General features: G+C 39.6%; 1 protein-coding gene across 3 annotated transcripts in view; it reads right to left on the bottom strand.

Annotated features, from left to right (window-relative positions):
• The window catches only part of LOC114478565 (receptor-type tyrosine-protein phosphatase-like N), a 33,008-nt gene that overhangs the window by 15,952 nt on the left and 3,825 nt on the right, over nt 1-13,231 (bottom strand). For 2 of the 3 annotated variants that reach the window (XM_028471702.1, XM_028471723.1), the window contains exons 2-9: nt 9,999-10,049; nt 6,456-6,566; nt 6,287-6,389; nt 6,091-6,208; nt 3,189-3,441; nt 2,841-2,981; nt 2,134-2,171; nt 1,916-2,061 (exon numbers count right to left, since the gene is read on the bottom strand). In XM_028471702.1, coding sequence (XP_028327503.1) covers nt 1,916-2,061; nt 2,134-2,171; nt 2,841-2,981; nt 3,189-3,441; nt 6,091-6,208; nt 6,287-6,389; nt 6,456-6,566; nt 9,999-10,049 — 961 coding nt within the window. The remainder of the gene's footprint in view (nt 1-1,915; nt 2,062-2,133; nt 2,172-2,840; nt 2,982-3,188; nt 3,442-6,090; nt 6,209-6,286; nt 6,390-6,455; nt 6,567-9,998; nt 10,050-13,231) is intronic. The other variant, XM_028471713.1, reaches the window with a different exon arrangement.

The raw sequence follows: 13,231 nt of genomic DNA, 5'->3' as shown, positions 1-13,231 counted from the left end.
GAAGCACTTCAGAAAAGGGGTAGAAAAGGGGTGGAGCTATAATAATGAGGAATTCAGACCCAAGCATTGCAGTTCTGCTTCATATTGACCACAACTGTATGATTTATATGTAAAAAAGGAAGGACTTATATGCATGATATGTCTCCTTGTGCTGAAAATCACAAACCCATAACAAATAATGTTTTTCTAAGCTTCTTCATGACCTACAAGGCCATGTTCAGATAGAAGTAAGACTCTTAGGGGCGGATTCACTAAAGATTTACTGGTATTAAAACGTGTGCAAAATGTCACTCAAAGCCCAAGGAATGAGGATTGCGCCACCGCTGCACTTCCCAATGCGTTCTCATTCCATTTAGCGCGTTTCCCCCTAATAAATATGTATAGTAGACAGATCTCCCAGGGGGAGCAAAGATTCGGGAAGGAGGAAATGCAGGGGGAGCAATGCAATTCATGAAACCTGGAACTGTTTGCGGTGTCAGTTTTAGTACCAGAAAATAGACCGACTGGAAACCAGGTGCAAACACACATCATCGCTGCAGTAAATGTGGACAGAAAACACAGCGGAGAGGAAAAAAGGCTCCAAAGACCCATCCGTCACTCACAGTCTCACCAACGCACATTTTTCCACTGCGGGATATCTATCTATCCCGCAGATAGATAGATAGATATATCTATCTATCTGCTGTAATTCATCAATTTTTTTATTTATTTCATCTATGTAAGTGGAAATTCTCATTTCCACTTACAAAACGCTCTTTTAAATAAGGGAGGTCGGCACCAGTTCTGAATGTGCACTAATCATTGCACATCAAGGATTTAGGGAAGCATGGATTGCCACTCTTTATTCCAGAATCCTCCCCTGAGTGGTTACAGATGATGTGACATTTTGGAAATATATGGTACTGAGTGACAATACATCATGTTTTAAATACAGAAGTCTGTAGTCTGCCCAAAAGAAAAACAAGAGATTTACATCAAATATAAAGCCAATTCTTCATATCGAAGGCTATAAAAGCAGAAATAATTGAACTAATGTATTTGTACAAAAAGGTTCAGGCGGCCCACTTTGCCACAACTGTGCTAAAGTTTTTCACAAGTTTGGAAACAAGTGTGTATATGTCAGTCAAATTGGTGATATCAAACACTATGGGGGTGGGCTTTAGCCCTGGCCAATCAGAGCTGGGTATAGGAGGGAACGACCATTTTACGCAGAAGCACTGTACATATCATTGGACGGATTTCTCAACTGAGAAGTGCTCAGATGTGTGTAATGGCGGTATCTGTCTGAGTTTTATGCGCATTGAAGCAACTTTTGATAAGAAACAAAAAATCATTTGCTGATATTTTCCGTTGTGTATTTTCTGATTTTGTGGCGTCGTTTTGGTACGTAACATACCCGACCTGCATATCAATGGATTCATCTCGGCCTGTAGTTTCGTGTGGGCTCTTGTTTGAAGAGTTGTCGACTTTTCCCTCTTTGAACGTAATGGCCAGATCTGTGTGCTGTGGTCTTTTGTTCTGAATGTGGGTTGGCTGCAGTTTTAGCTGAGTTTCTTAGGATTACAGAGAAATACAATGTGTGAGAGTCACGGAAGCTGGAGCTGCCCCCGCCGGCGGGTCCGTTGGGGTTGAAGAGGGGTTGTCACCTCTGAGACAACTCTGTGGTACATACGTTTAAAACTTCTTCTCACTCATTATAGGAACTTTACAGCTGCAGTGATTAGTCAATAAATCAAACACAACATTAATTCACAACTGTTTCATGAACAGTTTACACATGAAAATGTCACCTGTCGCTTCACTAACTGACTAAGCCAGCAGCTGTAGTCTAAGAGTCTGAAGATGAGCTGTAGCAAGTTTGGCGTCAATTGAGCAAAAATTGTGGGATGAGTGCGAGTTGGATTTGAACCCTCACCTCTGAGATCCCGCCTCTATCCTTCCCTGTTCATGCTGATTGGCTGCTGCAGATGAAGCCACCACCTTCTGAGACCCTACTGGTTGGATAGCAGAGGGCGGAGCCTCTTTTGCAGCGATTTGGTAAGCCATTGAACCCTCAGTGAGCTGAAGGAGAGCAGTAGAGTAGTTCGAACTGAGATATTCAACAAAACAGCAAGAAATCAACTAAAGTCTCACCTTTCTCCCTGCAGCAGCAGCACCTGTATTGTATTTATCTGAAAATATGACAAAATCAACAATCTATAATTAACCACTTGAGCAGACGGCAGCTCGGGGCCACATGTGGCCCTCGTTCCAATTACCACTCCAATTCAATTAACACATATAATTTTAGGAGAATTCATAAAAGGACACAGGACACACAAGATAACGGAAAATGACAGCAAATATATACAGAATGTCAGAAGAAAACTGTAAACAAAATGATTTCAAAAACAAAATGACTCCAAAAACACACAAATCAACAACAAATGTCAACAGAAATACATTAGAATGAAAACAAAAATATACATGTCAAAAAAACAAAAACACAATAAATGACCAACAAATTAAAACAAAATGTTGCGTATTTGTGTCGTCCTTTATGTGTATCTTTCTGTCATTTTGTGCATTTTCTTATTGTTGACCAGTGTAGATGCCCACTGTTCACATACACACTTTTCTAGTTTTAGAATGAAAACTCCACTGTAATATTTACTTGTAGCTGAGGGATGCATCAGTGCCACAAAAATACCCACCCAAAAAAGGCAAAAAGGAATCAGAAAAAGAGTTTTGACTAGAGAGAATAAAAGTGTTACATGTGTGACTGCAGAAAACTAAAATATGAACAGATTTGAGTGAAAAACAACTCAGGAAAAGTTGAATCTGTGAGTTTGGGGGCTAACCTTTAGCTGGTTTGTTGGTGTAGGAGCCGTCCAATTGCAGTTGCTTTAAATTGGACGGCAGGTTGTTTTCCTGCTGGTGCGAGGCATCCGGTCCAAGGCCGTACTGGTCAAGTAGCAGAGCCAGTCTCTGCAAAGAACGCTCTGAGAAATCATGGAAAAGATACACAAAAAACACACTAAAATAATCTGAAAAGAGGAGAACGGTGGTTAATCAATGTTGGAAATTACGTGTTGTTGGAAATATAGATAAAGACATAAAGACATGAGAAAACTTGATAATGACAGGCGAAAATGAAGCAATAATAACAAAAAACAAAAACAAAACAAAGACAGTTCCTCCTCTCTCACCGTTTAATCCTGACAGAGCGTTAAACACCTTCTGTCCGCTCCGCTCTGTTTCCTGAGGGACAAAGTCTTCGCTGTAGTCCAGAGGGAAGTCCAGCTGTGGGAGGAAGGAGGAGGAGGAAGAGGAGGATGGAGGAGTGCTGAGGTAGAAGGAGAGCAGGTTTTGGAGGAAACCGTCAACTCTTGGAGCTTCAGAGACTTGATGATCCATGGAGTTCAGAGAACGTTCCTGGTTTTCATCCTGATATCCGAACTGCTGCAGAGCACACAGAAAACCTCATGACTTACCTTTACACACTTCAAATCTGTAACCATTTATTCCCTTCCTTCTTGGTTTCTACCAAGTGTTGTACAACAGGACCAACGTGTGATTCAGGAAACATTCATCTCTGACCAATCCCAGCGTACAAATAATCAGGTGGCTGAATTTGATAGTCATTAACTCATTGACTGCCATTGACGTCATTTCAAATCCAAACGTTCACTGCCATTGACGTATATTATTGTACGTCAATTGTGTTTTTCAATGGGGGCTGCTCGGAGACACTGTGGCGGAGTTCTCCCATGGATATTGGACTTTTACTGTGGTGTAGTGACCAACTGGACAGCAGTGCACCTTTGGATGAGAGATCACCCATGATTGGTAGAGGCAGAAAATGGTGCTACAGGAGAAGAAGGTGAAGCTTCTAGCAGCGCACACTCGAGCAGAGCATGTGCGGACCTAAGTCGACTATCAAGAGTGTCGCGATCGTGACCAAAGTGTAAATCCAAAAAGCTTCCCTTCATTTGTGCTATGTCTGATAAAGGGCGTGAGCCTGAAACGTTACATTTAAACCTGTTTATTGGAGCTGTACATGGTGTGCAGACTCACTTTTGCTACTTAAAGGGGCAGTATTAAGAAAAAAATCACTTTAAAAGGGTTTTGCTACAGTGAATAAACATTCATTTAGTCTCATACAGAGGGCCAAAGTTAAAAAAGTTTTGTTTCCTCCCTCCCTTGTTGTTCCACATTTTGTAGAAATTCAGCTCCAAACGGGCGAGTTGCATTTCTCTCGTGTTGTGACATCACATCACGGAAACTCCTCCTCTTGACAATCGTGGCTCCTCCTACCCTATAAGAATGTGAGCAAACTCTGTGGTTGACTATAGAAATACATGATACTTTATTATCATATATGTAAAGCTGCTATACAAAATGTGTTCTCTGCATTTAACCCCTCCCTGAGGAGCAGTGGGCAGCCACGGTGTAGCTCCAGGAAGCAGTTATTTTTTATTTTTAGTAACCGTTACATTGCCTCAAATCGCCTTTGACATGATCTGACGTGACCCAATGCGACGCAGCAGTTGGATGAAACAAATGATTATCACCTTAAATGGACTATTCCTGTGGTTAGGAGAGATGAGGAGGAGAAGAAAGTGACTCAGCAGGTTAGTTTTACCCTACTGATGATGTGTTGTTGCAATAGTAATCTTAGGTAACTTAGGTAAGTAAGTGTTTGAAACAGCTGACCGACCCCACTACTGCTGTTGTAGTGGGACTCACAATCACATTAGCCTCCTAAATATCCATGTGTTTTGCTGTAATGTGCAGATTTTTGGCTAAAAACAATAACAAGAGTGTGTGGATAGCAAAAGAAAATTGCTGATCACCCTCGCAAGGAAACTCCAGCGTCATTTTTCATTTGAATCTGACTGCCTGGTGTTATAATGCTGTCATCCAGGGATTTGACGTCCAATCTGAAGAAACATCTACAGGTAACTTTGTTGTGATGAAACCTTTGTAGTTATAACGAAAGCACTTGTTAAAACTTGATTTATTACTTTCGGGTGGTACTTTTTTGTTTTACACACATCACAAAACAGCAACATCAACAATTATTATATACCTTACAATAATCATTACAGTATTCTCTGTGGTCTAGGTCAATGATTCAACTTAATGAGTAAATTGATTGATAATCTTTCCACACCTTATTTGTTAATACTCCCAGTCTGTTAAAGAGGCAGTATCATGAAAAATTCACTTCATAATGGTTTTGCTATAGTGATATACATTCCTTTAGCCATATTCAAAGGGCCAAAATTGCTTGCTATTCCACATTTTGTAAAAAGTCAGTCGCTTACAATCAGTTCCATTTTTTGTAGCCGTCACATCACCTTGTATCGCCTTCGACATGATCTGACGTGTTTGTGACACAATGCGATGCAGCCGTTGGACAAAACAAATAATAGTCACCTTAAATGGACTATTCCTGTGGATAGAATAGGCAAGGATGACCAGAAAGCGACGAAGCAGCTCTGGTGAGTGTTTGAAACAGCTGACTGACTTCACTGCTGCTGTGATAAACACACACCGTGGAGCAGCGTTTGTCGGACTCACAATCGCAATAGCTGCTTAAATACCCATGTGTTTTACTGTAATGTGCAGTTTTTTGGCTGAAAACAATAACAACAGTGTGTGGATAGCAAAAGAAAATCATCTACAGACACGCCCACTCATGAATATGCATGAAAGCTCCAAAAGAAGAAGCGTCGTGAAAGTGACTTTTCAGAGGGCTAAAACTCTGAAAAACAGGGCGAGTTTAGGAAAATAAACCTCAAATACTATGTTGTTGGGGTTCAAATGAAGATTGGGTGAAAAATAACATAATACTGGACCTTTAAATACATTTGGGAAACATAATATTATCTTTATTTGGCTTGTGGAATTTGTGTAATAGTGGCGAAAACTGCTCAACGTGACGTGAAGTTTGTATTTTTCCCTCTGATGACCAACAAAAGGTACATCCACAAAGACGCCCAGTAGAGGAAGAACATCTTCAAGCATCCTTATTGGTCCCCTTTATGAATGACATTAGAATTAGGGCCTTTGGGCGGCGATGTGAAACAGGACGTCCTCACATACCTTGTTGTGTTCGTAAGACTCCATCATAGGCATGTGCGCTGCGGATGGTGGAGCATCCAGGTAGTCCAAATACTGTTTCATCATCTCAGCATCTGAGGATTTCTGTGGATGCAGCATCCTGAACAAAGTAAAAATCAAGATTTTCACTCCTCAAGTCCTTCTCCTTCTTCTTCTAACAATGACCAGAGTGTCTTACTGGTTAGGCTTGTGCTCCAGTTTGGAGCGTCGGCTGACGGTGGGAACGCGGCTCAGCTCCCGGCTGATGATGGCCTGAGTTATGTCATCTCTCCAGGTGAGACCTGCTCAGAAAACAGCTGTCAGATGTTGACCTGGAGCAACAGCGCCACCAACAGGCAGAGACTCACCCTGCAGCGTCAGGTCTTTAAGCAGCTCCTGCAGGCGGTGCAGGAGTGGAACAGAAAGCTGGTACTGGAGCGAGTCCTGCTGAGGATCCTGGCACCGTCCGAACAAACCGTCTGCACACAAACTCACTTTTATCAAACTTAACAACAACAGATTACAACAACACATTTTATTTTTCTCTCATTTTGTGTTTTTTTTTAATTTTAATATAATTTATTTCTGGAGATATTTTGTATTCATTTGGGGTTTTAGTGTATTTTTGTTGACCTCTTTGTAATTATGTGTATTTTTTTGTAGATTTCATTTTTCATTTTTTTGAGTATTTTTCTGTCATTTTCTGTATTTTTATTGTCCTTTTCAGAATTTTTCTGCTATTTTATGTGTTTCTGGTGTCATTTTGTGCATTTTCGTAGCTTGTTTTCTTTCTTTTTTTTCCTTATATTTCTATGTTTGTGGAGTAATTTTGTACATGTTTGTTGTAGTTTTGAGGTTATTTTTGTTGCCCTTTTGTGCACTTTATTTGTCCTATATGTCCTAATATTTTTCATATTTAGTGTGCTTTCGTTGTCGATTAGGTTTTTTTGAGGGCATTTTTTGTATTTGGTTTACTTTTTGTGTATTTTTGAAGTCATATTGTATATTTTTGTTTTTATTTTATTTTTCTCTCATTTTTGTGTTTTTGGAGTCGATTTGGGCCATTCTGTTGCCATATTCAGTGTTTTTATTTTTTGCTTATGTTTTACCTGTAATTTCATTGTGCTTCTGGAGTCAATTTGTGTAAATTACATTGGGGGCTGCACAAAATGACACCAAGGGCCACAACTACCTTTCTATGGAGAGCGTAAGACAACGTCATCTGTTTATTAGTTAAGATCTTTATGAGTAATGACGAGGTGTTAATGCTGTCACTCTGGGCCTGTACTACAAAGCCAGATTTCCTCTTATCGCGCTAATTTCTGGGGTTAATCCTGTACTACGACGGGGTAAATCACCATGGTTAGGCCTGTACTCAATGCACAAAACCCTGAACCAATGTCATAAAACTTTAAGTTTTGCACAACCACAGTACATAGTTATAGGCGGAGGTGGAGGTGAAATGCTGCTTTTTTCGGTTAGTAGCGATCAGAATCATCAATTAGTCTAGTTACAAACTGTGTCACTACAGCCAATATGACTCTTCCAAGCAAAATAGCTGCAAAGGTGTCCCACAAATGTTAGTGTTAATTTATCTCCCTCCCAGAGGGACTTTTAAAGATTAAAACCTAACCAAACCTCTACTATCATATATGATCTTTGATGGAGCTTGCGAGTAAAATTCACTACAGGTACTGTTAAAAACAATAGCAGTGGCCATGATTGTTGTTTTTTGCGCCCCCTGGAGGCATTTCCACATAAAAAGTTACAAATCAGAACACGTGACAACAGTATATGTAGCAAAAGTCACGAATATTCCTTCATTGAGAAGATTCTTAAAGGAGAAGTACCATTTATTTTGGGATATTTTTTTTTGTGTTTTATTTTATATATAATGAATAGCAATTGTTGCCCCCTTGGAATGACCACTCTGATCATTGGTTCAGCAGATTTCTTTATTTTTCTTCCGTTGGAGTTCACCATATATATATATATACTTTGTACACTTTTTGTTTAACCCTTCTTTTTCGCTCTTTTTCCGTGCAATGACATCACTACTCCTCAATGGCCAGACAGAAAATAAATAATAATATTTGTTTATTAAAAATCAAAATAGCGTGGGTGGGAATAACACTAGTGACATTTAAACTATAAGATTAATTAAAATAGAATAAGTAATAAGGAAAATCAAGTATAAATATTTGTACGTATGAATTATTACCTCAGCTGTCTAACTGTAAAACAAAAGTACAGATTTTAAGGAATTTTTCAGGAAATATCCAAAATGGATATCAATATACTGATTCTGGATCAGTTTCAAAAAACAATCCCTAGCTCTTTGGCTTTGTTCTACATCACATCCTGCTGGTGATTATGTGCATTACATACTCTACGTACCATGATCAGGATCACTGATCCAGACATTTACCAACTACCAGAAAATGTTCTGTTTTTAATTCTAAACCTGCTTTACCCCTACTTTAGACTTTTACTCTTATGCACCTAGTGCATTTTGAGATTTAATCTAAATATAAAGTGCATTATGAATAAAATTTATTATTATCATGACGATGAGTGCTTTTGTTATTGTATAATCTCACAATTTTACGCATTAACAGTCACCAGTTCTCCGCCTGCATTCCTTCCCTCCTGTTTTTGGTCCGAATTATAGATTTTAGATCTTAAAATGTTGAAAAAATTGTTCCTCATGGTGATGTACCTCACGATTTCTCCAATGCTGCCCCTTTTATTCACATAAAAGGTTGGAAACACCTGGGTTGTGTTAAAATGTTGATAACCAACTTTGTAGTACAGCTGTTCTGAGATGTGAAGTCAAGCCCGGTAACGGACAGATATCCGGGATATGTTTATCCAGTTTCATAGTACAGGGCCGCTGTGTTAATCTGAACCACTTGTTCATTCACAACAGTTCTCACAGTGTAACGAACAAGAAGAGCTATGAACAAAAGTGATAGAACAAACTGACACTATTTTAAGTCATACGAGAAAAAAAAAAAATTCTCATAAAAGATGGAGAACACACACGCACACACACACACACACACAAACCTAGTGTGTGTGTGTGGGCTGTTGTGACTCATCACCTCTTCTCTTCATCCCTCACCCAAGACATTTTCACACACACACACACATGCACACACATACATACACACACACACACACAGGGAGGGAGACACACCGTCGTCAGGCAAGTGATGTCACTGTTGTCATAGAGACGAGCAAGTCCAGCCATGATTGGCCGGCAGCAGCTGATGGAGAGAAGCCGTGTTTGTTTACACCTCCCTTCCTCAAATGATTCTCATACACCAGCAAATCACAACTGGTACACACACGTACGCACAAACACACACACTGACACACAATCAACCCCTTAGTGTTCTCACTTCAAAGAGTGGGGAACACACACACACACACACACACACACACACACACACACACACCTATAGCATAATTACTCCAAAAAGCCACACAGTGATGGAAAACTATGTAAAAGGAAAACAAAAATAAATAAAAATTATATAAAAATACACAAGATATCAACATGTATAAGCCAAGCCAAAACAACAGCAATGAATAAAAAGACTCCAAAAACTAAAATACACAAAACTACAAAAACATACAAAATGTGTTAATGTCATCGTTCTTTGAATATCATCCAGAAATTGAAAACATAAAAAGTCCAACCCCGAGAAAAATATAATGAATTCTCAAAAGGTAAATGCTTTAAAAACATGCAGAAAGAAAAGTCAGGAATTTGAACTGATGATGCTCCATCAAAATAAAAGCACTAGATTTTTCCCTGATGTTTTCAGATATAAAAGCTATCACCAGCACATAGATTTCAAATGCTCTCCATGGGAAACGAGAGTGTTTCACTTCCAGATACTCACCATCGCTGCACAGCTGACCTCTGGGACAGATGTTCTTCTCAAACAAACAACCTGAACACACAGAAAGACTTCATTAGGACGGAGAGCAAACCACGTCAAATCAGAGACTTTTTGTGAGGAGAACAAAGTGCAGTTTGTACTGATTTTAGAAGCAAACACGAGACATTTAAAATGGATATCTTACCGCTAGAGTGCTTAGTGTTAGCAACAAGCTATCACTAGCCCTAACTTGTCCGACATGGCAATTTCAAAGAAAAATTACTTATTTTTATCTTGGCCGGAGCAAAGCCGCTGGGCACGGTTCAATTAGCTCCAGGCTCTCACGGCTCCTGCTTTTAGCTTCTCCTGCTAGCTTCTGCTGTTAGCATCTGTAGCTGCTGTTAGCTGTTGTCAATGTCTGCTATTAGATTCTGCTGTTAGCTTCTACTGCTAGCATCTGCTGTTGAAATATGCTGTTAGCACCTGCTGTTGGTGTCTGCAGTTAGCTGCTATTAGCGACTGTAGCTGCTGTTAGTGTCTGCTCTTAGCGTTGGTTGTTAGCTTCTGTTAGGGTTTACAGATAGCATCTGCTGTCTGCAGTTAGCGCCTGCTGTTAGCTACTTTTAGCGTCTGCTGTTAGCTTCTGTTGTTAGCGTTTGCTGTTAGCATCTGCTGTTAGCGTCTGCAGTTTGCGCATACTGTTAGCTGCTTTTAGCGTCTGCTGTTAGCATCTGTAGCTGCTGTTAGCGTCTATTGTTGGCATCTGCTGTTAGAGTCTACTGTTAGCCTCTGTTATTAGCAACTGTAGCTGCTGATAACATCTGCTCTTATCGTTTACAGTTAGCACCGGCTGTAAGCTGCTTTTAGCGTCTGCTGTTAGCATTAGCTGTTGGCATTTGCTTTTAGAAACTGTAGCTGCTGTTAGTGTCTGCTGTTAGCATCTGCTATTAGCATCAGCTGTCAGCATCTGCTGTTAGTGTCTGCTCTTATCGCAGTTAAAGCCTGTTGTAAGCTGCTTTTAGAGTTTGCTGTTAGCATCTGTAGCTGCTATTACTGTCTCTTGTTAGCATCAGCTGTTCGCATCTGTTGTTTGCATCTGTAGCTGCTGATAGCATCTGTAGCTGCTGTTAGTGTCTGCTGTTAGCATCTGCTATTAGCGTCAGCTGTTAGCGTCTGCTGTTAGCATCTGTAGCTGCTGTTAGTGTCTGTGTTGGAATCTGCTATTAGTGTCTGTAGCTACTGTTAGTGACTGTAGCTGCTGTTATGTCAGCTGTTAGTAGGGATGTAACGATTAATCATAAGGCAGTTAAAAATCGATTCATAGGTATCACGGTTGATATCGATTTTCTGAAAATTGAATCGCAGTACTTTTTTTAACCAGCAGAGGGCGCGATCCACAAGTGTAGGCGGCGGGCGGAGTCTGCTAATACTTTCTTTCTGGCTGCCTTCTACTCTTAAATATGTTAATAAATTATTCATTACCCCTTAAGCACCGAAAGAATATCAGTAATATTACTTGAATATCTGTAAAAGTCACGTTTTTCTATTAGCTCTGTCTGCTAGCATAGCTTCTCTTCTTCACTGCAAGATATCTGCATGCCAACTGACCACTGTGTTACCAGCGCCCTCTGCTGGTCCAACCAAATATGACGTAAATCAGTGCAATGACGTTTTGTTTTTTTTAAAGTCCAGTTGTTAAGGCACAAAATACATTTTCAGTTGCACTTTTAAAAAGAAAAATAACTTATGCAGTTTTGCATTGTTTATTATAGAACCAGAATTTAAATTAATAGGCTTCATTTTCATTTGTATTATTCCTTTATTTATTTCATTCAAGATTTATTTTTAGTTAAATTGCATTGTTTTGAATAGTTTATCAAGGAATTCTTTTGACAATGAAAAATAAAAGGAAAATAGTACAGTATTTTCTAGCTTTTTTCCCAAAAAAAAAAATTTGTCTACAGTCCCATTTTGTAAAATAAATCGTGAGAGAATCGTATCGTGAACCCAGTATCGTGAATCGAATCGTATCGGGAGTTGAGTGAATCGTTACATCCCTAGCTGTTAGCATTTGCAGTTAGCATCTGCTGTTAGCGTCTGCTGTTAGCGTCTGTTGCTGCTGTTAGCGACTGTGGCTGTTGTTGGCATCTGCATTAGTGTTTAATGTTAGTGTATGCTGTTAGATTCTGCTCTTAGCTGTTTTTAGCATCTGATGTTAGGAATGTTTTTTCTTCAGTTTAAACAGAGAATGGAGACAGATTCTTATCCTGTCTAATTGGGAGCACTTCAGGCCCTACACACCTTTAAGGGTCTATTCTCCTGTGACTTTACGTTGGACATAGTATGAAAATAGTTGAATCACTGTTTTAATCCGAGTTTTAATTAATCGCACGAGTCTGTGTGGCTTCAAATTGCAACTAAGTATATATATACAATGTTTCACTTATTCCAGGGTTAGAAGGGCAGATTTGAATGGTAACACCCACATTTCAGGGCTGCTCCACCCACAGTGCGTAACTGTGATGAAGGCGTGCAGTGACAGAGAATAGCACACAGCGGCTTTTTTGACTTAAGCGAATGGGAGAAGAGAGCGGAGAATCTGCTTACTTACGCTTGAATGAGGCCTTCCCGGCACATGTGCGTCTCGATAACGTTACTGCATTTTTTTTCTGATTGGCTGACGTGGAATTAATCTTATCGAGCTCCCTCCCTTTGAGCTCTACGATAACCAGTGCGTCCTGCTATTCCTAGAATAGAATGTTCAATTCGTGAGACTTGAGGGCCCTGAGTCAATAATCCAATGTGAGCAAAACTCTCATGAATGGATTCAATTATTATTTGCTGCAGACACACAATAGTGTGTGGTGACACAAATATTGATACACTTGGTAGTTTTTGATGGTAATGCAAACACATTTTCTTAGTGAGCGTACACCTGTTATATACATGCTGAGAACCAAATGGTTAACCATTTAAAATAAACGTGGGGCTCTATTAAGGTGATTTCATGTACACACTGTGTTGCTAAGAGTCTCTAGATAATGTGTTTGCGCTGCAGTTGACCTTTTCTCTGCAGCCAATCTGTTCCTTGTTTGGTTGGTTTACACCTGTTCATCAAGCAGGTTAAACCTCAAATAGAACAACAATGTACGAAATGACTCTAAAAATCATACAAACACAAAAAGATAACAAAGGTACATCAAAATGATTTTTTTTTTAAAAACACAAAATGATGATGAAAACACTCAAAGGGA

This window comes from Gouania willdenowi, chromosome 2 (assembly GCF_900634775.1).
Source record: "Gouania willdenowi chromosome 2, fGouWil2.1, whole genome shotgun sequence".
NCBI classification, from domain to species: domain Eukaryota; kingdom Metazoa; phylum Chordata; class Actinopteri; order Blenniiformes; family Gobiesocidae; genus Gouania; species Gouania willdenowi.
Note: the sequence above shows the minus strand (reverse complement) of the source record. Positions and strands in the feature narration are given on the sequence as shown.